At 40.9% G+C, this 27,071-nt stretch overlaps 1 protein-coding gene across 2 annotated transcripts in view; it reads right to left on the reverse strand.

Moving 5' to 3' along the window:
* LOC125280491 (polymeric immunoglobulin receptor-like) overlaps window positions 1-27,071 on the reverse strand; it is a 57,631-nt gene that overhangs the window by 8,938 nt on the left and 21,622 nt on the right. The window contains exon 5 of one of the 2 annotated variants that reach the window (XM_048211063.1): window positions 14,339-14,600. The exons of the other annotated variant lie outside the window; for it this stretch is intronic. Coding sequence (XP_048067020.1) covers window positions 14,404-14,600 — 197 coding nt within the window. The 3' untranslated portion in view covers window positions 14,339-14,403. Of the gene's footprint in view, window positions 1-14,338; window positions 14,601-27,071 lie in introns of those variants that run through there. 2 annotated transcript variants of the gene reach the window in all.

Genomic DNA, 27,071 nt, shown 5'->3' on the forward strand with positions numbered 1-27,071 from the left:
TACACTTACTTATTATCCATGCACGGCACAACTATATTACATCAGTAACTTCGGGATGCTGCAGACAAACGTGTGATGAAGCGGATTACTCATGAAAAGAGTTTATTAGAAAATGTAATGCAAAAACATAATGCAAGTGATGGTGACGTTGCAAATGTTGATTGATCACATGAAGAAAGTTCAAGAAGCCTTTTGAACAGTAATAATAAAAAGTCAAACCGATTTCTAGATACATTCTTGGTACACTGTACATTCATGCGAACGATTTAAATAACAATCTTGTCTTGCACGTGTGCACATCAGTTGCTCTTCTATATAACTGAATGTACCAGCCATTTTTTGAACCATATGTAACAGCAAGAATGTAAAATGTAAAAATGGCATATTCTTCACTTAAATCAACAATTTTTCCACTTTGGAATGCCAAAGCTGTCGAAATAAGAAATAAGTAAATACATAAATAAATATAGAAATAAATGGAAAATAATAATAATAAAATACATAAATACATAAAGTGTTTATATATTTTATACCTTTTTCACATTGGTTTATTTTTTCACTTATTTATACATTTCTTTGTCCATATGGAAATGATGTTATACCTCAGACATAGCTATCGAGCTCAGAGTGGCAAGGGTGAACCTTTGAGGCCACAGTCTGATTAGTTAATCCTACCCATCCTCTTACATACATTTTCAGTAGTAGAGACACCGCAGACATGCCAAGCTGTTCACGAGAATCCTGCGCTTACAGCACAAGGTTAAAAAATAAAGATTATACGATGCAACTTTTTGTATGGAAGAAAACAGGAAGAAATGCACTTTCGCTAAAGATTTATAATTTATTCCACGCAGCGATTTTCAATTGCAGGTATCAGAGGATTATTATGAACTATGAAGGCAGCTGACATTAATGGAGGAATTTTGGAGCTTTACTCGCAAACTACGATTCCTTTTCATCAAGTAGAGAACAAGACTCGTTATAAACCCAAATACAATCGAATTTAGTACATGAACTAAAAAGTGGACTATCAAAGTAGTAATAAAGATGTTTGCCGTCGTAATGATGACAATAGTGCACACAAAAGTAGTAGCTGTTCCGTGCTCCAGCACGGTTAGCGCTCACATGCTCTAGGTAAAACACCGTTGTGCCGCCCCCACTTTACACTCACAATTAAACTCGATCTTTGATGTGCATGTGAAAGAATGAAGGTTTTGTTAATTGATTTATTAATAAACTTGCACTAATATAAAAGAATGTACAAGCATGTTTTCTGATTTCTTTTTTCATTCTGCAATGTAAAAAAATAATCATCACATAACCACTAACTACAAATGCAAACACTTATGTTATATAATAGTAAGAATATCCCCTGGAAGATTCAGGAGAATTCCTGGTGGGCCGCTGATAAATTGGGCCGGCAGTAGTGTGTATTATTTATTTATTCATATCTGCTGCGTTGTGACTGGGGATGTTTAACCTGTCTAAAACAATCCCGCACCCTGTTATAAAACACATAACCATATTACTTTAATTTAACATGAATAGTTATGTTAGGCTACTACCTTTTAAAGCTGAAACAGATAACGATGTTTCCTTTGATAATTGATGATATGGCACTCTGCTTTGGTCCAGGTATGTGGTACGCGCGCGACCAAGTGTAGCAGTGACAGTGTAGCTGCACAGCCCCCTCTGTTGGTGAATATAATCACTACACGATTGCTCTGATAACCAACAGGCTGCTATGTTGGTCGGGCTTTTTTGCAATGTATTTGCGGGTTATTTTGAACGAGCTATAAAATGGGGACATTTCCAGGGACAGCTCCAGTCGGGGACGGAGCACCAAAAACTGGGGACGTCTGTTCACTACATTCACAAACCACTGTTAATTTTAATAGAAAATAGGCCTACAGTAATGGAGCATGGCAGAAGGCGCGCAAAGAGTGCTCCCTCTGTAATCACTAAAAAGTTGTCATATCTCATGAAGTTCTGTTATAATAAATGAAGCTGTCACACATTGAATCTCTTATTTACATAATGTCTAAATTTCTTTGTTTTTATGAGAGAATTTGCGATCATGCAAACTTAGTCCACTCACCGCTCAAAACGGCAGTTTTTATGTTCAGTGATAGGTATGCTGCTCTAGGTTGGGGCGGAGTTTGGTAGTCAGTAGAATGAGGGAAAGATAATTTAGATTTAGAATAACTAATCGGGTGATAACTTTTTGATATAAGTGAAATAATTCCAAACGAATGTCCCAAAAATAAATAAATTAATTAATTTAAAAACTAAATCCCTCTCCTTTTTGCCGCCCTCATTGTGCTACCACCCTAGGCAGCTGCCTAATTCGCCTATAGGCACACGCCGGCCCTGGTCACACTGCATGCCAACCGCACTCGAGCCCAACGAACCGTCCTCTGAACCTCTTCCAAGCGGGCCAGGGATGGCTAAACGAACCACGCTTGGGCACGGAACGGAGCAATCACACTTGTAAAACGAACTGGGCTTTGGGGGTAAAACACGCTCGGGCACCGTTCAGAGCACCTACACAGCAAAATCCCCAGAGTTAAATCAACTCTGCTCAGAGAAAATATGGTCCCTCTCTACACTGAGTTAAAATAACATTGACACAGAGGAGTTGTGGAGTTGTTTAATCAGATCTTGAGAGATTTAATGTCTTTTATCTTCAGCTGACTTTACTCTTAGGGTGTACTCACACTAGGCACGGTTGCCTTGAACCGAGCCCGAGCGCGATTGTCCCCCCTCCCCACTTCCCTGCTGGCCTGCACTCACACTGCAACTAACATTCCAGGCTGGAGCATGCCTACTTTATATACGATGCAACTTTTTGAATGGAAGAAAACAGGAAGAAATGCACTTTCACTAATGTAAGGACGAGGCTGAGGCGGCGTTAGAATCCATTTGCGGAGTTTATTAAAGGGCAGGAACGTAAAGCCAGGCAGTGGGTCACAACAGGAAAGCCGTCCAGTCGAGCAACCAAAACACAAGGGTAATCCAAAGGGAAGTGGAGTGGAAACAGGCAAACAGTCCAAACACAATAATCAGTCCGAATTAGGCTACCAAAGCAAAGGGAAAATCCAACAGACGTAAACAGGGTAAACAGGCAGAATCATACACAAGGCAAACAGGCAGGATTAGTGATAAACGCTCGGTAAGGCAGTTAGACTGGCAATACTTTGCAAAGGGCAGGTGCATAGCCACACCCTGAAATACTGAGCAAACAGGAAGTAAGAATAGAAGCAGAGGGAGTAGGACACAGTCAATACTCAGGCGAGGGCTCCCTCTGCTGGTGTGGTGTTACAGAACCCCCCCAGAACGTCCCCGTGGTCTAGGCGCTGGCCGGTCAGGTCTGGCACGATGAAAGTCGTCGATGAGAGAAGGATCCAGGATGTCGTGGGCGGCTACCCACGATCTCTCCTCAGGTCCGTAGCCCTCCCAGTCCACCAAGTATTGGAGCTGACCCCCTCTCCGTCTTGAGTCTAGTAACTCATCCAGACCACGGGAACAAAGGAGGTTGATATCCAAGGACGCACTGGAAGGGGGTCAGGCCAGTAGAGGAATGAGTCAGGGAATTTTGTGCGTATTCCGCCCATGGAAGGAATTCTGACCAGCGGTGTTGTTCTCTGCTACAGTATGAGCGAAGGTATCTCCCAATTTCTTGGTTAAGTCGTTCGACTTGCCCATTCGACTGAGGGTGGTAACCTGACGTGAGGCTGATATTAATGTCCAGGTGTTTACAGAAGGCTCTCCAAACTTGGGATGTGAACTGAGTTCCTCGGTCGCTGACAATATCGTCGGGTAAGCCATAACTTCTGAAGACATGCCGAAAGAGCGCTAGAGCAGTTTCCATAGCTGTGGGGAGGCCTTTTAGAGGCACCAGACAACAGGATTTGGAGAACCAGTCAATTATGACCAGGATAGCTCCTGAAGGCAATTCCTTGGGGGTCTTGGACTGAGCACAGACTTGGCAGGCTTTAACATAAGCAGTTACGTCTCTCGTCATTGAGGGCCACCAGAATGAGTTCTGTAGTAAATGAAGGGTGCGAGAAATACCTGGATGACCGGCGCTAACAGAGGTGTGGACCCATTGCATTACTCGGTAACACTTTACTTGAAGGGGTGTGCATAAGACTGACATGAGACCTTCATAATCATGACATGACACATGTCATGAATATGAAGGAGGTTTTATGAATGTTTATGACAACTGTCATTAAGTGTCATTCGCTCAATTATGTCATTTTTAATGCAAAGATGACACTGTTTGAGATGTCCGAGTTATGACAACTTGACATAAACCAATACATCATAACCTGTCAGTGTCTTTTTCATGACAACTTGACATCATTTAGCTTTATGGGTTAACATTACATTAAACTGTCATGTGGTTGGTTTTGACATTGGCTGTCATGAGGCCATTATAATAGTGTCATAAATATGTATCTTGAGCTCAAGTACAGTGGTACAAATTTAACTTGTCATTAAAATGTCATTAAGTGACAATACTCTGACAAATAATTTTATAACAGCATCATGACTATTTTTCATTTCATGTTTTTTTTTTTTTTTTTTTTTTTAAGTTTCCTCCAACAGAAGGTCAGATAATAGACAATTTCAAATTTCGTAAAAAAGATGACACTGTTATAAAATAATGGTAACACTTTATTTTAGGGTCTTTTAATTAGTTTCTTATTACTATTAGCATTCATATGGCTAAAATATTGTCTATTTATTAGTACTTATAAAGCACATATTAATGCCTTATTCTACATGACCTTATTCTAGATTCTTAATCCTACCCAATACCTAAACCTAACAATTAACTATAATAAGCAGTAAATTAAGAGTTTATTGAGGGAAAAGTCATAGTTAATCGTTTATATATGTGTTCCCTATACTGAAGTGTTGCCAAAATAATGTAATGTAATGTTAACCCATAAAGCTAAGTAGTTTTTTAAGTTTGATAATTAATCTGCTATATCATGTTTATGACAGGTTATGATGTTTTGCTAATGTCAAGTTGTCATGACAAAGACACTGACAGGTTATGATGTGTTGGTTTTGTCAAGTTGTCGTAACAAAGACATCTCAAACAATGTCATCTTTGCATTAAAAATGACATAATTGAGCGAATGACACTTAATGACAGTTGTCATAAACATGCATAAAACCTCCTTCATATTCATGACACGTGTCGTGTCAAGATTATGAAGGTGTCATGTCAGTCTTATGCACACCCCTTCAAGTAAAGTGTTACCCATTACTCTATGACGTAAATTTTGTGGAACATACTGCTTGTTAGGGGGACAGTTCTCAGGTGCGGGGTCTTGTAGTTGCTCTCTCTGAATCTCCTCCATTATGTCCCAGGTGACCGGAGCTATGATAATAGATGGCGGAAGAATGCATTCAGGTGTGATGGTTTCAGTGGGAAGGTCATACCACCTAGATAGGGCATCTGCCTTACTGTTTTTGCTGCCTGGTCGATATGTCACAGTAAACTGGAATTGGGTGAAAAATAGTGACCAGCGGGCTTGGCGTGGGATGAGTCGTTTAGCACTCTTGATATATTCTAGATTCTTGTGGTCTGTTATTACTTGAAAGGGGTGCTCCCTCGAGCCAGTGTCTCCACTCTTCGATGGCTGCTTTCATAGACAGAAGTTCCTTATTCCCTACATCATAATTCCTCTCTGCTGCGGTTAACTTTCTTGAGAAGAATGCACATGGGTATAGTTTACCGGGCTGGCCATGACGTTGAGAGAGCACAGCTCCTATTCCGCAGTCAGAAGCGTCTACTTCCACCACAAATGGGAGATCTGGATTAGGGTGTTTTAGGATGGGGGCTGTTGTGAACCTTTCCTTCAACGATCTGAATGCCTGGCTGGCTTCATCCGTCCTCTTTAGCTTGGTGTGTTTTCCTTTCAAGAGGGATGTCAAGGGAGAAGCAATCATTCTGTAGTTCCTGATAAAGCGTCTATAAAAGTTGGCAAACCCCAAAAACCTTTGTAGTTCCTTTACAGTGGATGGTTGAGGCCATTCCGTGACTGCCTTGACTTTGGATTCATCCATCTTAACCCCCTGGTGGCTGATGTGGTAGCCCAGGAATGAAGTCTGTTGGATGTAAAATTCACACTTCTCTGCCTTAACGTATAGTTGGTTAGTGAGTAAACGAGCAAGGACTGTTCTGACATGGCTGACGTGTTCATCTTTGGATTTTGAGTAGATCAAAATATCATCAATGTAAGCTATTACATACTGGTTCAGAAGGTCCCGGAAGATCTCATTGATGAAAGACTTGAATACGGCGGGAGAGTTGGCAAGCCCATACGGCATAACTTGGTACTCATAGTGCTCCCTAGTGGTGAGGAAGGCAGTTTTCCATTCATCACCCTCCTTGATTCTGATCAAATTATAAGCGCTCCGTAGGTCAAGTTTGGTGTAAATGGTGGCTTCGCGGAGCTGCTCCAGGGCTGAGGGAACCAATGGAAGGGGGTGCGGAACTTAACAGTAACATTATTGAGGCCCCTATAATCAATACAAGGCCTCAAACCCCCATCTTTCTTTTCGACAAAGAAAAACCCTGCGGCAGCTGGAGAAGTGGAGGGTCGGATGAAACCTGAGCTTAGTGCTTCTTCGATATAATCTTCCATGGCCTGGGTCTCCTTTCTGGACAGTGGGTAGACTTTACTTTTAGGGGGCATGGCATTGGGCAGTAACTCTATAGCACAGTCCCAGGGGCGATGAGGTGGTAATTGCGTAGCTTTGGTTTTGCTAAAGACTTCTGCCAGATCGTTATAACAGTTGGGGATGTTAACAGTTTTGTTTGTTTCTGGGCTTTCAATACTCGTGGTTAAACATGGTTGGGGGACTTGGGAAAAACACTGATTTCTACAGAAGTTGGACCAATTAGTCAACTCACCCTGATGCCAGGAAATAATGGGGTCATGGATGGATAGCCATGGAAATCCAAGGATTACTTCATGCTTTGGTGAGTCAATGACGTATAGGGAGATTAGCTCTTGATGGAATAAACCCACTTGAAGAGTTAATTGCTTGGTTTGCTGGGTGATCCCCTCCCCAATGGTGTTATCATCTATGGCCTTGATCTTGATGGGAAGGTTGCATGGTTGGGTGGCAATGTTGTATTTCTTGATGAGATCTTGGTGTATGAGGTTCAAAGCTGCCCCAGAGTCTATCATCGCTGTCAATGAGATAGATACGTCTTCAGTTTTTATTTCAATAGGGAGCTTGAAAGATCTATTACTGAGTAGTGAAAAGTATTCAATATTTACCCGTGAGGTTGTCTGGGCTTTATGTGGGCAACCCTGACTGCGATGGCCGGCTTCACAGCAGTAAAAGCATAGACGGAGCTGACGTCGTCTCATTCTTTCCTCCTCTGAGAGTCTAAATACCCCTAGTTGCATGGGCTCGTCACTGGATTCGTTGGTAGATGACGTCATCGACGGCAAGACCGACGGCGAAAAGCATCATGGTTCCCTCGCACTCTTACGCTTCGGTGTTTGCCGCATCAGGTTATCAATGCTTATAGTAGTCACAAATTCAGAAAATGATAAATCCTCTCCTTTACATGCCAACTCAGTTTGTAAGTCTGGGTTAAGGCTTCATTGAAAGACAGCTTTCAATGAAATGTCGTTCCATCCACTCTGAGCCGCGAGCGTTCTAAACAAAATGGCGTAATCCGCGACGGTGCGGTTACCTTGAGACATACCTTGAGACCCTGACACATCCCTGCCCCCAGCGGGATTTTCAAAGACTTCATGCAGTTGTCGAATGAAATAATCAAAAGACGTTCTGAAGCGTACATCTGTTTCCCAAACTGCCGCGGCCCAGTCCAAAGCTCTCCCTGATAACAGTGTAATCATAAAAGCACATTTCTTCTCCTCAGATACAAACTTGTCTTCCTGGTTATCAAAGTAAATCTTCACTTGCCGAATAAAGCCTCTACACTGATCCGCATATCCATCAAATTTATCTGGTAACGCAAAGCTTACCGTCTTCGGTGTGTTCGATGGGAGAGATTGGATGTAATGCGTCAGGTGTTCGTTGACAGACTGAAGTTTAGCGAGTTGATCTTGGTAGCCCTTTAAAACTTCAGTTTGGTAGTCAAACGTCGTTTGCAAGTTGGAAACCTCCGCTGGCCTCAGTTGAGGCGGCGTTAGAATCCATTTGCGGAGTTTATTAAAGGGCAGGAACGTAAAGCCAGGCAGCGGGTCACAACAGGAAAGCCGTCCAGTCGAGCAACCAAAACACAAGGGTAATCCAAAGGGAAGTGGAGTGGAAACAGGCAAACAGTCCAAACACAATAATCAGTCCGAATCAGGCTACCAAAGCAAAGGGAAAATCCAACAGACGTAAACAGGGTAAACAGGCAGAATCATACACAAGGCAAACAGGCAGGATTAGTGATAAACGCTCGGTAAGGCAGTTAGACTGGCAATACTTTGCAAAGGGCAGGTGCATAGCCACTCCCTGAAATACTGAGCAAACAGGAAGTAAGAATAGAAGCAGACGGAATAGGACACAGTCAATACTCAGGCGAGGGCTCCCTCTGCTGGTGTGGCATTACAGCTAAGATACTGCCTAATATATTTATCATTTATGCTGCGCATCGATTTTCACTTGCACTTATCAGAGGATTATTACAGCAGCTGACGTTAATGGTGGAATTTGCAGCTTTACTCGCAAACTACAATTTCTGTTCATCAATAAGGTGAGAATCAGACCCGTTATAAACCCAAATACCCTCAAATTAATTACATGAATTGATAAGTGCACTATCAGAGTAGTAATAAAGATGTTTGTCGTTGTAATGATGACAGTAACGCACACAAAAGAAGTAGCTGTTCCGTGCTCTGGCACGGTTAGTGCTTACACTGCATGCAAACCGCACTCGAGCCCATCTGAAATGTGATCTGGCCCACCTCTTCCAAGCGGGCCAGGGCTGGCTAAACGAACCACGCCAGGGCACGGAACGGAACACTCACACTTGTCAAACGACCCGGGCTTTGAGGGTCAAACGAGCTCGGTCACGGTTCAGAACACCTATTTGTCACACCTAAGGTAGCGTTTGTTCTAACCCTCCTGACCGGAAAGGCGGCACTCTGGGGAACGGCGGTGTGGGAGAATCAAGATCAATGCTGCTCCTCGTTCCCGGCACTCTCCGCCGAGATGAGGAGGGTGTTCGACCGTGCGGTGGCAGGAAAGGAGGCCGCCCGTCAACTCACCGCCCTGAAACAGGGCAACCGCACGGTCGCCGACTATACCATTCAGTTCCGCACCCTCGCGGCGGAGTGCCGGTGGAACGAGGAGGCGCAGTGGGATGTGTTCCTGCATGGGCTGGCCGATCGTATCCACCGTGAAATCTACGCATTGGACCTACCTAAGACCTTCAATGGACTGGTTGAACTCGCTCTACGTGTGGACTCTCGTTTACAGAGGTTAGAGCTTTTAGAAGAATCTGGAGAGAAGCACAGCGGAGGCAGCAGTCGTTTTTCCTCCGTGGTGGATACGGTCGGTCCTGTTTCCGATCCTGAGCCCATGCAGGTGGGGAGAGCTCGGCTTTCCCGGGAGGAGAGAGAGAGGCGGAGGTCCCAGGGTCTCTGTCTGTACTGCGGGGCGTCAGGACATATCATCAGGACCTGCCCGGTAAAAGACCAAGCCCGATAGTAAACTCGAGGCTACTATCGGGCGGGATCTCCGCCGAGAAGTCCTCGGCAGCCACCCTCCTCCCGGTAAGACTGAGATGGGCAACGCATAACATCACCTGCGACGCACTTCTGGACTCTGGGGCGGAGGGCAACTTCATGGACATTTCTTTCGCACGACAACACGGTTTACCCACATCACCTCTGACGCACTCCATATCAGTCAACGCTCTCAATGGACAGTCTCTTCCCAGTGTCTCCCATACTACTGATTTCATCACCCTCGTCACATCTGGTAATCACACTGACAAGTCCCAATTTCTGCTCATGGACTCACCTCATGCACCTGTTGTTCTTGGACATCCCTGGCTCACCAAACACAATCCCCGCATCGACTGGCAACAAGGAACCATCACTGAGTGGAGCACCCAGTGTCACAAGTCTTGTCTTTTGTCTGCTTGTCCCACAATGTCTGTTTCTGTTTTACAGGAGGAGGCGGTGGATTTGTCTAACGTGCCCATGGAGTACATCGATCTGAAGGAAGTGTTCAGTAAGTCCCGGGCTGCTTCTCTTCCTCCTCATTGTCCCTATGACTGTGCGATAGATTTAGTTCCCGGTAAGTCTCCGCCTAAAGGCAAACTTTACTCTCTGTCTGTTCCCGAGAGGGAGGCCATGGAGAAATATATTTCTGATTCTCTAGCGGCTAAGTTCATCCGCCCTTCCTCATCTCCAGCGGGGGCGGGGTTCTTTTTGTGGGGAAGAAGGACAGATCTTTGCGACCTTGTATTGATTACCGGGGGCTGAACAACATCACGGTAAAGAATACCTACCCTTTGCCGTTGATGTCTTCAGCCTTCGAGAGGTTGCAAGGAGCGTCCGTTTTCACTAAATTGGACTTAAGGAACGCTTATCATTTGGTCCGCATCAGGAAGGGGGATGAGTGGAAGACCGCTTTTAACACCCCCAGAGGGCACTTTGAATACTTGGTCATGCCCTTCGGGCTGTCCAACTCGCCTGCGGTCTTCCAGGCACTCGTCAATGACGTGTTGAGAGACATGGTTGACCAGTTCATATATGTCTACCTGGACGACATATTGATTTTTTCATCGTCTCTCCAGGAGCACGTTCAACACGTCAGACGAGTGCTTCAGCGGCTGCTAGAGAATGGGCTTTTTGTCAAGGCGGAGAAATGCGAATTTCATGCACAGTCTGTTTCTTTTCTAGGGTACATCGTCTCGTCTGAGGGAATTCGCATGGATCCTGACAAGGTTAAGGCTGTGGTGGATTGGCCAAACCCAGATTCCCGTAAGGCCCTACAGCGGTTTCTGGGTTTCGCTAATTTTTACTGGCGTTTTATTCGCAATTTCAGCCAACTAGCCGCGCCTCTGACCGCCTTGACCTCCCCCAGAACGACCTTCAGGTGGTCAGATGCAGCCCACGCTGCATTTGCCAAACTGAAGAGCCGCTTCGTTTCGGCTCCTATTTTGATTGCCCCTGATCCTTCGCGTCAGTTCGTGGTGGAGGTCGATGCGTCAGAGGTGGGGGTGGGTGCAGTTCTTTCCCAGCGATCTCCCTCAGACGACAAGATGCATCCATGCGCGTATTTTTCGCATCGTTTATCTCCCGCCGAACGCAATTACGACATTGGTAACAGAGAGTTGTTGGCAGTCAAATTAGCGCTGGAAGAATGGCGTCACTGGTTAGAGGGATCGGGGGTTTCCTTTATTGTTTGGACTGATCACAAGAATTTAGAGTATATACGATCGGCTAAAAGGCTCAACTCTAGGCAGGCTCGGTGGGCACTTTTTTCGGACGTTTTGACTTTACTCTATCGTACCGCCCGGGCTCCAAAAACATCAAGCCCGATTCTCTTTCTCATATTTTTGACCCTTCCGAACGCCCGTCCACTCCCGAGTGTATTCTTCCCGAGACGTTAGTGGTCTCCACTCTTACATGGGAGGTCGAATCGAAGGTCCTAGCGGCCTTAGAAGGGGTAACGCCTCCGCCCGGAGGCCCACCGAACCGTTTGTTTGTGCCGGAGGGGCTAAGGTCCTGCGTTATCAAGTGGGGTCATTGTTCCAACGTGGCTTGCCATCCAGGGGTTAATCGAACTAGGTTTTTAGTCAAGCAACGATTCTGGTGGCCAGCTATGGCTCGTGATATTCGCAGTTTTGTTTTGGCTTGTTCAGTTTGTGCCACTGGTAAGACTTCCAACCGACCTCCAGATGGGTTACTCCAACCTCTGTCTGTCCCTTCGAGACCCTGGTCCCATATCGCACTAGATTTTGTTACCGCCCTCCCACCCTCCCAAGGGTATACGGTTGTTTTGACCATGGTGGACCGATTCTCGAAGGCGACCCATTTTATACCCTTAGCCAAATTACCCTTGCTAAGGAGACAGCGGTTGCGGTCATTGATCACATCTTCCGGTTACATGGCCTCCCGGTGGATGTGGTTTCTGACAGGGGTCCCCAATTTGTGTCCAAATTCTGGCAGGAGTTTTGTAAGTTACTGGGGGCGACGGTTAGTCTTTCCTCTGGGTTCCATCCCCAGACCAATGGTCAGACTGAGAGGGCCAACCAAGATTTAGAGCGAATGTTGCGATGTTTGGCGTCCAAGAATCCTTCCTCCTGGAGTCAACAACTCTCTATGATTGAGTACGCTCACAATTCACTGCCAGTGTCTTCTACGGGCCTTTCTCCATTTGAATGTAGTCTAGGTTACCAGCCACCTGTGTTTCCCAGTCTGGAGTCCGAGGTCACGGTCCCCTCCGCTCACGCCTTCGTCCAGAGGTGCTGCCACACTTAGAACAGAGCCCGCGAGACTCTGCTGCAAGTGAGGGCGCGTACCAAGGCTAAGACCGATCGCCACCGGTCGAAGCCTCCCGTATACGTCGTGGGTCAAAAAGTGTGGCTTTCTACTAAGAACATTCCGCTCCGCTCCGTTGCCAATAAGCTTGCTCCCAAATTCATTGGCCCGTTTACTGTCACTAAAATTATTAGTCCAGTGGCAGTCCGCCTCAAATTTCCTCCGGCATACAGGAGGATTCATCCCGCCTTTCATGTGTCCAAAATTAAACCTGTTTTCCGTTCTCATCTTAATCCGCCTACTCCGGTTCCTCCTCCGCCGCGACTCGTAGACGGGGAACCAACCTATTCGGTTAATCGTATTCTGGACTCTAGGCGGAGGGGACGCGGATTCCAGTACTTGGTGGACTGGGAAGGTTACGGTCCGGAGGAGAGAAGTTGGGTTCCTGCTAGGGACATTCTGGATCACTCCCTTATTGATGATTACAATCAACAGGTAAGGAGTTCTGGGAACGCCGTGAGGCGTTCCTAGGAGGGAGGGTACTGTCACGGTTCACTAATCCGCTGTCTCATACTGTTGTCTGTGTGTAGGTTTTGGGATGTGTCACTTGATTGTTCTGTGTGGGCGTCGCCGCTGATTGGTGATCAGCGGCAGCTGTCGATCATTACACCTGCCTATATAACGCCTTGTCTTTCGTCTCATGTTTGTCAGATCGTTTGTTGAAGTCCTGGTGTTGTCCCGTTGTTTCTCGTGTTTCTTGTTCCTGGATTGGATTCTCGTCGCTGTTCCCTGTTTCCTGTCTGTCTCGTTGGATTACTCGTTCTGGATTTCATTCACGGATTCTCACACGGACACACTGACTCACCATTCAGGACCATCATTCATCACGGACACTTCATCGCCCATCGAAGTCCCTGTGTTACCCCTCTCCTGCTGTCTGTGTTGCTGCTGTGTGTTTGTTGTCTACTTACCTGGCGTGAAGCTCTATTAAAGAGATATTAACTTGCATTTGTATCCAGTCTTCTTTTCCGTGACACTATTGTGAGTACACCCTTAGGCTGTGGCTGGAAGTCAGTTGTAGTTCCTGTTTCTCTTCAGTGATTTTGCTTGTTAACAGCAGGTGTTCATCACTAATGCTCAATCATCACTTAATTAATCACTTAATTATCTAATTAACTTTAACTCTGCTTTAGTGTTACTTTAACACTATATAGAGAGGGACCATATGTACTCTGAGCAGAATTGATTTAACTCTAGGGATTTTGCTGTGTAGTGTGAGTACACACTAAGTCATTCTTTCCCTCTGTAACTTGCAAAGACATGTCTACAAACCTCTTGCATTTCATTTGGTCCCACCACAAGTGTCACTGTGGCCTCAAAGCTTCGCCCTTGCCACTATAAGATTAATTACTATGTCTGAAGTAAAACATGACTCCCTCATTACCATAAGGTCAAAGACATGTATAAATAAATGTGGAAATAAATGTATACATAAAAAATATATCAATAAATAAGTGTGGATATAAATAAAAGTGGACATAAATAAATAGATTTATAACTAAATAAATGACAAAAAATAAATAAATAAATGTGGGGAAATACAATTAAACATAAATAGGGAAATACACACTTATTTCTTTATTATTTTTTACATTTCTTTTGTTTATTTATTTATTTATTTATTTATTTATTTAACATTTCTTTTTTACATTTTTTTATGTATTTATTTATTTCTTGTTTCAGCAGCTGTGGCATTCCATATCAAACCACCAAAATGCAGATTAACTCAATATGCAAGACTGATAAGGTTATAATTGCTATTTATTTTCATATATTAGCTACTTAAAATGTATTAAATGCAATATTTATTTTAGAGTGGAATATAATTTATTTCTATGTTTAGTAATATATTTCAGCCGCTGGGGGGCGGGTCAGTCCTCCTCACAAGCAACACCCATTGATCATGTTTGTATTTCAGCACAAGATCACCTGCTGATATGTTTGGAGACACCAGTGATGTAGAAGTACTGGAAACAACTGTGCTTGGTGAAGTTTTGACTGATGAAAAAGAAGAAGCAGATGATGATGGTGGTGGTGGTGATGATGTTTCTGAGAATTTATATTAAAAAAAAAATGGAAAAATTAATTTCTAAATTGTTTTTGTACACACAGAACTTGACAACACTGATACAGATACTTGTGTAACACTTTACAATAAGGTTAACATTAGTTAATGCATTAGTTAACATTAACTAACCATGAACAACACCTCTGTTCAGCATTAGTTAATCTTTGTTAACATTAACACTTGTATCATGTTAACAGCGCAATTAGTTAACGGTAGTTAATGCATTAGTTAATCTTTGTTAATGTTAACTCACGCATATACTAATGCGTCTATTCACGTTAACAGCGCAAGTAGTTAACATTAGTTAATGCAATAGATAACATGAACTAATCATGAACAAAGCCTGTAAATAGCCTTAATGTTTTAAGGTTAACGTACTGTACATATTTACATTAGTTTATGTAGCAGTTGACACACTAAGGGTAAACATTTCTAACTCACCATCTTCCCTAAAGGTAAAAATGCCATTGTGTACCTTATCAGCATTATTTATTAATAAGGCATTGATTTGGCCTGTAAACATAATTCTGAAGTGGAAACTATCTGAACATTAACAGATATGTTGTTCATGTTTATATGCACTTTACTATTATTATTTACATTCATCAAAGCATTTATTAATGGAATTTGTGAACCTTATTGTACAATATTTCAACATTAACTGATGTTACTAACATTTGTAGACCCTTTATTAATATGACTTACCTTCAACAAAGCATTTAAATGAATAAAATTTATGTAATTTTTTAACCATTTTGTAATATTTAGTTTGTTTGACACAGAAGGTGTTTTCTCATATGCAGCGACTGACAATACATAAGATACACCAAAGCACAACATAAATGAACAAATCACATCAATTTTATTTGTTCACTGTACTCCAAATCTTTAGAATCCATGTTTGCAAGGAACAAATCCAAATTCAGCCCTTTATCCGGCGATCTCTCAGCAGCGGCCGTCACAGTCAAAGCCCACACTCGTTGTTATTCAAATTTGAAAGTTGCGCCCTCCAGAACCTTTACGACACGGTTTACGGCACTGATATCGAACGCTCATTGGTTCTCACCTGCTTCGTCACAGATTGCGACATGCTGTTTTTCAGTGGACTGACATTTGAAATGAGTGCACACCTTCACGGAGAGAAGCCGGATTCATCATATTTTCATGGATTAAGTTAAATTCCGCTCTGTACCCTATAAAAAACTATTACCGCCAGAGAGGACTGTGACTGCAACTCATCATCATTTGAAGTACTTTTGGTACCTCTTTTGATATTTTCGCAAAAAAAGATAAAAAAAAGAAGAGATTACGCTTGTTTGTCTGTTATTCTTTTATTTATAACAATTATAGTTTTAAGAAATGGTTATGCGTAGGTTTAGGGGTAGGTGTAGGATTAATGGCTCAAAATATTGTTTTAATGTTATATTTTTACAAAAACTAATTTTCCTAAAAATTTATGTCCATTATGTTTTATTAACATTCTGTATAAAATGGGTATGTTTAGGTTCGGGATGGGGTTTAGGGATCTTACATTTATCTATAAAACGATAAAAGGGAAATTATACATATATCTTTATGACATGAAAGATTCATAAATATTTTACGTTTTTTCGCTGAAAAAGTATTTTTACATTTTAGTTTTGTTATTGTTATTGTAAAGTGTTACCAATACTTGTTTCTGATGTCATTCACTACCCAGAATTCATGTTTGCTGATACACAGACACTTAGAAAACAGAATTGCAAGCTGTTTGTTTGAAATTAAGCCTGTGGTTTCACACTGAATAATACAGTGCATTGAGGGTCACTGGATGAGCACCATTAACTGCAGTTAACTATAGTACAAGTGTGGTAAAAGGACTCACAGCAGCACTAAAACCTGCACTTCTACTGTATCCAAATGACCACACTAATGCTGCAACACCAGACACTGATCTGAGATTAACAGACACAGAGAGAACTAAACACTAAACGCTTTCAAACCGCAAGATCTTCAGCCATTTGCAGATGCTGACAAGTGACAATGTAACCCACTGAACAAAGCTATGTCCAGAAGACATCTTTTCAATGTCTTTGTCACAAAAGTCATCCGTTGAACAGACGTCCACTGAGGAGCCAGAATGAAAGTTTTTAAGATGTCTTTTTTTGACGTCTTCTGCATGTCCAACATAGACATTCATTGAACCTCCGTACAAGGTTAAAATAATGCTAACCCAACTAGAAATGTTTTGAGAACATTATGCTATGTTCTGGTAATGTTTAGAGTGGCAAGTTTTATTTTTGTTCCCAGAATATTCTCCTAAAAATGTAGGATAACATTATTTTAAAACATTGTAAAAATGTTTAGTGATAACATTGTTAGAACATTATCCCCTAACGTTCTTATAAAGTTTTTAGAGGGAAGTTTCCCACCGGGCACTGGATGTGGACTTCAACATCACCCACAGATGTCAAACTTTGATTGAAAATTAAAATCAGGTTGATGTCTAAACACAAAATTGTTTTGATGTCAAGCTCCAATGTCATTAAACAACTCCAAAAACTGCATTACCAGCTTCACATTACAAACCAGATTGACTTTATTTCTGACATACATCTACAAAAGTTTTTATTGAGAATTACCAGAGGTTTAGATGTTGATGATTTGTTGAAAATAAGTTTGGTTTGATGTCACCGTGATCGAGGTCAGTGCTTACTTCAGTTAGGCAGTTTGACTCTTGACTGTTTTAGTGTTAGTGTTTCTCTGGCTGCTCTTGCTCATCTCTTTGAATGGGGAAACATCAAATACTCTAAAACTGTTTGCCAAGCTTTCGATTAAATATCATATTTGAAATCACCAATGAAATCTGACAACTGCCCACTGGTCACGCCGGCGCTGCTTTCAGCGTGAGCAGATGAGAGCGAGTCAGAGCAGATCAGCACAGACGGACCAGACAGTTTCTCCAGAAAATCCATTGATCTAACTGGAAATGTATGACGTTCGGACAAGCTCATTAATATGACGTTGTAACATGCACTCGTCTCACTGAACGTCTCACTTACGTCTTAATTTTTCGCTATTAAATCTATTCATTTTAAGACACAGACGAGGCGTAGACGTCACGCAGACGTCACGTAAATCACGTGTGGCAGTGAAGTGTCGAGTCAGACGTTCACGCGTGATTCACGTGTAGCAGTGAAGTTATTTATTTATTTTTTCGTGAACACGTATCAGAACACGGTCCTCACACGGCTCAGTGCAGTGTGTGAGCCAATGCACTATGGAGCGGACTCCGTGCCAAAATCAAGCTTCCGAACGACCAACCGATCAATCGAACGTCAAACCGAACGTCTATTCGAACGTCTTTATGGCACGGAGTCCGTGCCAAAATCAAGCTTCCGAACAACCGACCGAACGATCGAACGTCAAACTGAACATCTATCTGAACGTCTTGTACTTTGAGCGTCTAACTGAACGTGTCGACCCACGTGAGGACCTGACGTGACGCCAGCGTCTTGAAATTAACTGTTTTTTAACCATGTAAGGTGCCAAGCTGATGTGTAGACTATAAATGGACATTATAGGCACTAAATAAAGATATTTTATACCTAAATACTAAATCCTGGACATTACAGGCAATACACATCTAAAACAACACTAACACAAACATATTTCTTTCCTGAATCCATGTGCTCCTCCATTGTTTTACTTTCAAAAAGCAAACTGTCCATACAGACATTCTATATTCTTAATTTGACCTATATTATCATTCTAACTTGTTTTTTATTGTTAATTTTATTGCCTGCTGTACAATGTTCACAGTCCATGCAAGACACTCTAAATTAATAAATTGTTAATTATTGTAATTGCCTATAGTATATCATCAGAGTGTCTTTATCCTTTTCCCCATGAAATCAACAGAATATTCAGGTGACATCAGGTGAAGCCTCAGGAGAGCCTTTAAAATGTTTTTGAATGAAAGATTAACATTACAATTCCTTTAGTGGACAGTTGCTCTTACCCTCTTTCCTTCATCTCAGTTGAATGAGATTTGGTGACAAAATTATCTTTAATTATCTGTAAAATTATCTGTCTACACACACAAATAAAAACTAGGATTGATTTGGTTGATTAAAGGTAGGCTATGTAGCCTACCCGAGCTCAAAAGTCAATATTGCCTTTTAGAAAATATATTGTCTATATAACTTATACTTTACATTCTGTAGAAGTGTGTTGCTGTATCATAAAAGCAATTTCTCATTCTCTTGAAAAAAACTGAAAATGCTTTGGTAAACTCATGCAATTGATTGTGTGTCTGCTGTTTCCTAATTCATCAATTGTCATGTAGATTAAATATGATATTTGTTCCCTGATGAATAGTTTTACCCCTCAAAACATTAGTTCCTTGCATGAGTCATTTAATGCAAAATGGTTGAACTAGTTGCCATAAACTAGAAAAAAAAGTGTCAAGCATATTTTCTATACATTTCTATTAGACTTTTTTTTTTATGTGTCATGAATTGAAGAATTGCAGAGGTGAATTTTGAATTTTACAAATGAAGGGAAATGTAAAGGGATAGATCAGAACACGATAGACAGTCACTTTTTAAAATGAAATATCAAAAGGATAAACAACAGACTTTATTTCCACAGCCTTGAATTTTTGAACGGATCTCTTGAATAAATGATACAATGATACATAAAATATATTTTATCAGACAATTGTCGCCACCTAGCGAAATAACATCATATATTTATTTCATGTAACACGTTCCTACACGTGCTTACGTGTTGTTAACGCGTTCCTATGGCGACCGGTCGGAAGTGTATGAGGGGTGAATTCAACAAAATTTGATGATTGCTAAGCAAACTGAGAGGAGAACTAACGTGTATACGCACGCCAGCCGTCTGGCCAAAATCCCATAGTATTCAGGCATCAGACGTAAGATATGAGACGTTAGACGTCACAGTCACGTGTTGGAGCTGCGCTCAAAGTGCGCAGCGGCGATGGCGGCGACGTAGTTGACAAAGTATATTTTTTTACTTTGCGTCTGGATAACGTACGTGTGGATAAACGCCTGGATAACGTACGTGTGGACTAACATGTGGTATGTGTGGATAACACTAATGATATTTTAGCTTTATTCCTATTTTGCCCAACGGAAGCTTTAAGGTAAATGTTCATAAGTTGGAGGAAGCATTACAAATCTGTCTCCCTGATTGAAGCTTGGCCATTCCTCCGGCCACCTCTGTTGAGCAAGCACCGAATTAACAGCTGAGTTTTCTCCGTTCAAAGGACACACCGGCCATTCCAGCTGAACTAAGGCCTTCACCTCTTAATATGGAAAATAATAATAACAAGCCCAAAAATGCATATAAGTGGCCATGGTAACACTGCAAGTGCGCGCTTGGCTTGAAGCAGCTAAACAAATAAAACACAGAGTCGAGCTCGACGGTCAAACGTGTTTATTTTTTTATTTTTTTTAAGCGCATGTTTACTTAGAAAAATAATGGAAAAGTGCTGCAATGGCATAAACAACCTTAAGGTTAGAACAACGAAATAAACAAATATATATTGCATGGTTATACACGCTCGTTTGAGATGTGTTGCATTAATTATTATTAGAAGACTTATTTATTTGTTCTCATGTGCTTGTATTCGATTTGTCTAATAAATTGAATTACTATATTTAAGCTTTAGTTATATTTTAGGTGATGTTGCTGGGCAAGTGAATTAAGAACAGTGCTCAGTCATAAAAATAATGTGTGTGCGTGTGAGGCGCCGGCGCGATCACTTATATTTTCTTATAAAAGCGGGAAAAAAATAAAATACTCAGACATTTATGGTCACCTTTATGTAACACATTTCGAATCTGTGAAGGGTTAAATAGGCCTATTATTTTTGTACACTCACAATAAAAATAAAAAAAATTGCCTGTAAAACAAAGAATATAAAAAGAATTATATTTTGTTAATATGTTTATTAGGTAAAATAAATTTGCGCATAGGTTATTTATTCCTTTAGGATTTAATCCCGTTTTTCTCCATTCAGAAGCACTGCAGGTGCCTGAAGATGATGATGATGATGATGATGATGATGATGAATCCTCACATTCTGTTGTTTATTCTGCTATTCCTTCATGTAGGCTAAAACGAATGAAACCCCTGGGATTTTATTAATGGGTCACAGACACGTATCCATTGTAATTTCGTTGAATTCTAATTTTATTTTACTTTGTCGGTTAATGAAAAGATAATGATCTCGTCGGTTGAAAGTCAGAGGGGAAAAACGAAATGACATCCACAAGGCAACATTTCTAGTTTTCGTTTAGTTTAAGTTTGTTTTACTAATATATATATATATATATATATATTCTTATATTCAGGTTTATTTCGATTAGCATAAATGTTTTAATAGTTTTAGTTTTTGTTAGTTTATAACCCTGCCTGGGAAAAAACATCCACAGAACTGCAGTCAATTTTCCAGCTGTTTAAGCCATGAATATTTACAAATATTCACGAACTAATTATTGCCGTCTGGGACACAATCTCAGGCCGGGAGTCTCAGACTTGTCGAAGCCAAATACAGTTATTGATGCTTGGGAAGCTAACCGCAATTTCTTAACGATCAGCATTTTCAAGAGGTTCACCTGAAAATGTTGTCCAATAGAGGGAGCCACAGGATAAGGAATATTTTAAGCTTATATTCCTTATTTTTAAGCTTATTTGTTTCCATACTTTTGAATGTATAACCATTAAATTTCTTTAACCATGTTCTGACAATATAGTTTTACTGTACATTTACATATGTGAAATGCTTATCCCATGAATAATTATTTTTATTTATTCTAATATGCTGCCTTAACTGATATGACAGTTTGTTCTGCATGTGTATTTATTTTTTCCAGTATTATATAGGCTATAGCTTAAATTAAAACTTCTATTAAAATATTACATGATTGAAGTGTTTGATAATAGGCCATAGCTTGCTCTCTGAATTAATCTTTTAATTTCGAATTTGGTCTTTTAATTTAACTGTCTTTAATGCTTCCTGCATTTTTTTTTATAAAGGATTTCTATGGGGGACAAAACTCTGAAACTGTCACGGTTCACATGAAAACAAGAGGAAGATCCATTTGCAGCAGAGACATTTATTGGGGAAATCCAGAATCGTAATCCACAGAACCGGCAAGAGTCAAAAACCATGAGACAGTCCAAACAAACAGGAACAAAATAACATAAAGAAAACCCAAACCAGACAACCGGGGAATCAGGAGACACATGACATCAAACAACGAACCACAACCAAAGACAGAAACAACTCAGTATAAATAGACAGACACTAATAACATAATACAATCCAGCTGGGTGCAATGACATGGTGATAATGAGTCCGGGGAGTGCGTTATGGGTAATGTAGTGAATGCAATGGGTGGAAATGAGAGTCCGGGATGGAGTGCCCTCTAGTGGCTGATAGGGCACTCTCACTGGTGATCGTGACAGAAACAACATGTTTTACTTAGATAATGCAGTAATGTCATTATCTTAGCAGTAGTGTTTATGACAGGAGAAATGTGTTGATTAGTTGTCTCTGGTTGTCATTGACATTAAGCGCAGGCATTTTCAAGTTAAGCAATAGCACATCTTTTAATGTCACATCTTTTATTGATTGGCTAATAGTGTCGGTCATGTTTTCGTCAACATATTTAAACAAAATTAGGAATGGAGAAATATTCAGTGATTTTGAGGTGCTTAAATGTTAAATGTGTTTTTTTCTTTTTTCTCAAAACAAACCAAAAACACTAATTTACAGAACTTCAGACAATTTACAAAATAACAACTGGCAAAAGTTACTTCAGACGTCACGGCGCAGACGTCACGTAGCTTCTCACGCGGCTTCTCAGGCGAGAAAGGGGGCGACGAAAGTGTCACGTTCCTTATCACACGTCATTGGTCGCGGCTTCTGCTCACGGCAAGGTACGCGACGATCGACACGACTGATTGCTTAGTTAGCATCGTAAATAGCAAAACGACACCCCATAGAAGTGCGAGTAACCGATCATCTTCCCAACGTGTTGTTTATGTGTGAAGACACGTTGTAACACGTTTGTGTTTTTCTTACCTTAATTTAACTCATGATTCGATTGTATCCTTTTCCACATGCTTGGACGGCTAATTTGGAAAAGAACGAGACATTCCAAGAACATGTTCTCCATCTCCCATTAAAAGTTTCAGGAACAGACTTGTAATTTCGAAATGTTAAATAGCCTATCTGCTTTTTATAAGCTACGCCTAAATTAAATAAGCTATTGATATATTGCATAAAATATCCTGACCATTTAAATCAGACATAAACTTATACTTACATCTACTTCTTACATCTACACACATCGGAATTCGCCCTCGTCTTTTGTAAACAGTAAAGTTTGATTTGATTGGCCAAAAACTTTTACAATTTATTTATTTTTTTTCATTCTAATTTGTTACAGAGCAGTGAATTGAACATATTATTTAACTTATAGAAATAGAATAGCTGCAAGATTCCTTAATGCTTATTATCAAATTATTGAGACCCTAACCCTATTTATAATTATATAAAACAATTATAAATTAATTATACAATACTGCCCCTGTGTCACAGATCCCTTGTCTCCAGTACTCCAATTCCCATGATCCTCCTGTTCTCCACACCTGCACTCACTTCCCTCGTCATCTCCCCATCATCACTCATCATCATCACCTGGACTTCCTTGGTAGCACTCCCTATATATATGGACTCACTCCCTTCACTCCTTGTCTGTTCTCAATGTTATATTGTATGTGTTGATTGTTCGTTCTGCTCCTGCTTTCATTAAAGACCCATTAATTGTGGATGTCCGTTTACGTCTCGTCTCTGCAACCACCACCCATAACACCCTGCAACAACAACAATTTCTTTCTTTTTTTTTTTTTTTTTTAAATCAGTAGGCCTATTTGATGTGACCATACTTTGCTTTTACAACCACATCAATTTGACTACATAAAAGTAGACATGTCAAGCTTTCTATAGATATATTTCTCATGTCTGTGAGGCAAGCAGACTATACTGAGTCTCGGTTCATATAGCTTATAAGTCGCGCTCCAGTTCACGCGCCAGTGATCGCGCCCGCGCCTGCGCCTGCCATGATTATATTGTCTACTTTATTTGCTTCTTATTTATTAAATCTAGGCAATTGGTTGATGAAACATTGATTTAAATTAAGATACATTTTTTACAAAACGAAATTCACTTTAAGAAAGGCTTTCTACAAAACTTAATGAAGTGGTCAAAATCATGTCAGACCCACTCCATGTCTCCCGATATATTGGACATCTTATGATGCTGTAACAGTTATAAACCTGTTAACATGTTTTTTTGTGTGTGTAATTGTACTACTCTCCATGAGGGGGCAACAGTGAGCTATACTCTCAGGTATAAAATGAGTGTAAAGAGTAGAAGAAGTCAGATTCGTAATGGAGGGACTAAGCATGGCTTATGGCTCCAAACAATCATTGGTCCTGATTGAGAAACCGTGAGTTTTATGCTCAATCGGAAGTAAGCATTGTTTCTTTCCTTGTAATTATTGAATGTTTACTAGTTCATTTGTGTGTAGTTATTTTCCTAATGTGATTTATTTCATCTAATTTATAGAAGGACTCCACATTCTGTGGAATTTATCTCTTTATTCGTATGCCTGTTGTTTTTAACCCATGTCAGAAAGATGACACTAAAATGGGATTAGAGGCAAGGAGTTGATTCAACTACAGTGGATCCTTAAACCGGATTCTGCCACTTGGGAATTGAGAGACTTTTTATTCGGCGTGGACTGATAGGAGTACAGGTTGCACTTTTGGATGACGTTCTTGGACATTGTTTTTCATGGACATTGATTCATAAGCTGTGGTGAAGGAACATTCATTAAGATTTTCATCTCTATGCTGCTGGTTATTGATTGGTGAAAAATGTATGTTTTGTGTATTGGGTATAAACGTGTTTAAAAGATAAAAGGATGTAAATGAATGAGAAACATTTATTTATTGTTGGGGTTTACTGATCACAGGGTCTTGTCAATGCTTGCCAAGTTAACAACATAAGTTCTTGATGTTCTGTTGTACCTTAAACAAAGTCTAGTTGGTAGTTCCCTCCCTTTACAACAGATATATAATTAATACTTTTGTGTGATCAAAGTAACGGTTATATAATGGCGCCCGAACAGGGACTCTGACTTTATGTTTGTAAAGCAAAACAGGTTACTATGGCAAGTCATACAGCTCTAGATAAGGATGAGTGTGTACCAGAGGTGGATTTCTCAACTGGTTCATTCACCAATCCTAGAGAACCCCTCAAAGATTTAATCACTACTTTTAGTGATCTATATATAGATTCTGAAAGTGAAGCTAGCCTAGATGAGGACTCTGAATTAAATTTTCCACCACCTCCACCACCTGCAGCAGAGAGAGAGACACATTCTGACTTTATTACCAATCTCATAGAACAACTCACTGATAGAATTAATGCACTGGAAGGTCGGGTTGATGAATGTGTAAAGACAATGAGTGGTTATGTTTCCCAAGAGGAATTCCAGAACAAATGTAAAGGCATGGAAGATCGTCTGATGTATCGAATGGAACGTGAATGTGAGAGAGTCAAGAAAGCTGTGGAAATGTCTGTACAGGAACTCGGCCAATCAATGGTAGATTGCCTTAAAAGAAGGGATGTGCAGCTTGAAGCCAAGTTCAAATCACTTAATCCAATATCCACGCCTGTCACTTCCAAAATTTGTTGTGGTGCTCATGATTCTGGACAGGGTCAAAATCATACCTTTGAAGTTCATCAAAGCTCTTTTAACAGTCAAGAGAAAACTATGTTAATGCCCTATAGCCCACCGGTCAAGTTAGACTTTCCTTGTTTCAGTAATAATCAAGATGAGGATCCTATTCTGTTTATTGAACGTTGTGAGGAGTACTTTGCCGTTAGGCCATTGAGTGATCAGGAAATTCTGGCATCTCTTAACACAGTGCTTAAGGAAACTGCTAAAGACTGGTGGCAAGCCGAGAGAAGGAAGGTACATAGTTGGAGGCAGTTTAAAGATGTTTTTTTACGATCGTTTCTGAGTGAAGATTATGAGGATGTGGCATCAAGACGGTTGGTGGAGAGAAAGCAAGGGGCCAAAGAGAGCATAAGAGACTTTGCATTTCATTATCGGGCTCTATGTTTAAGATGGAGAAAGAACATGTCGGAGAAAGACATTGTACTGGCCATATTACGTAACTGCAATCCCCGCCTGGCTAGTTTGCTAAGAGGTACCGTAACAAATGTTGGCGAGTTGGTCAGAATTGGGACACAAATTGAACGTGATTTTGATGAGGCCAAAAAATATTGGAGTCAGGTCAGTTCTGAAGAGCAAAAGAAAAAACATATGCCAGCAAGTACTAGAGTGGTACAGTCCATAGAAATGCAGCAACAAACGGTAACCAAGACAGTGAATATACCTATTATCTTACGTGATAGGTTTTTTCCAGCCATGGTGGACACTGGTAGTTCCTTGTCTTTAATCCAAGAATCAGTCTGGAAACAACTGAACAAGGGAGAACCAAGTCAACCAAGCAAGGGCCAAACATTTATGTTAGCCAATGGGCAAAAGCAAGCAGCTACTGGAAAGGTGACATGGCACTGTAAAGTACAGGGGCAGCAGTTTACCTTGACTCTGTTCATCTTGAAAGACAGAGATTTAACGGTTCCAGTCATTTTAGGAATGGATTTCCTGTTGCATTCTGGAATTGTGCTGGATTTTAGTAAAGCCCAATATGGATTGCCATCTGCAAGTAGCCAGGACACTAACCAGTTTTTCCCATTTATGATGTCAGATTCTACTTCTTCAGTCTACTTCTACTTGGCCATACCCACACCTAATATTGATGACACCGTGCTTGAATCCATACAAAGGCTAACAAATAAGGCAGAGACCATGCCACTGTTCAAAGAAAAATTGGAAAATCTGTTGGTTGACTGGCCTACCATCTGCTCTAAAGAGGTTGGACATTCTAACATAGTCAAACATCGAATTATAACCACTGATGAACTCCCTGTCAGAAAAAGGGCCTACAAACTCTCCATTGACAAACAGAAGTTTGTTGACAATGAAATTCAGGAACTGTTGGACAAAAAAATCATACAACCATCTGTTTCCCCATGGGCATCTCCTGTTGTTGTTGTACCCAAGAAGGATGGAAGTTTCAGATTGTGTATTGATTACAGAGGCTTAAATGCAAAAACACACCTCGATGCGTACCCCATGCCACAAATCCAGGAAATATTGGAGTCGTTCCACGGCTCTACTGTTTTCAGTACATTAGATCTTAGAAGTGGCTATTGGCAACTTGAGATGGAAGAAGATAGCATACAGAAAACAGCATTTGTGACGTCTGCAGGCTTATTTGAATTCTTGCGTTTA

Source organism: Megalobrama amblycephala, linkage group LG12 (genome assembly GCF_018812025.1).
Source record: "Megalobrama amblycephala isolate DHTTF-2021 linkage group LG12, ASM1881202v1, whole genome shotgun sequence".
Lineage (NCBI taxonomy): Eukaryota > Metazoa > Chordata > Actinopteri > Cypriniformes > Xenocyprididae > Megalobrama > Megalobrama amblycephala.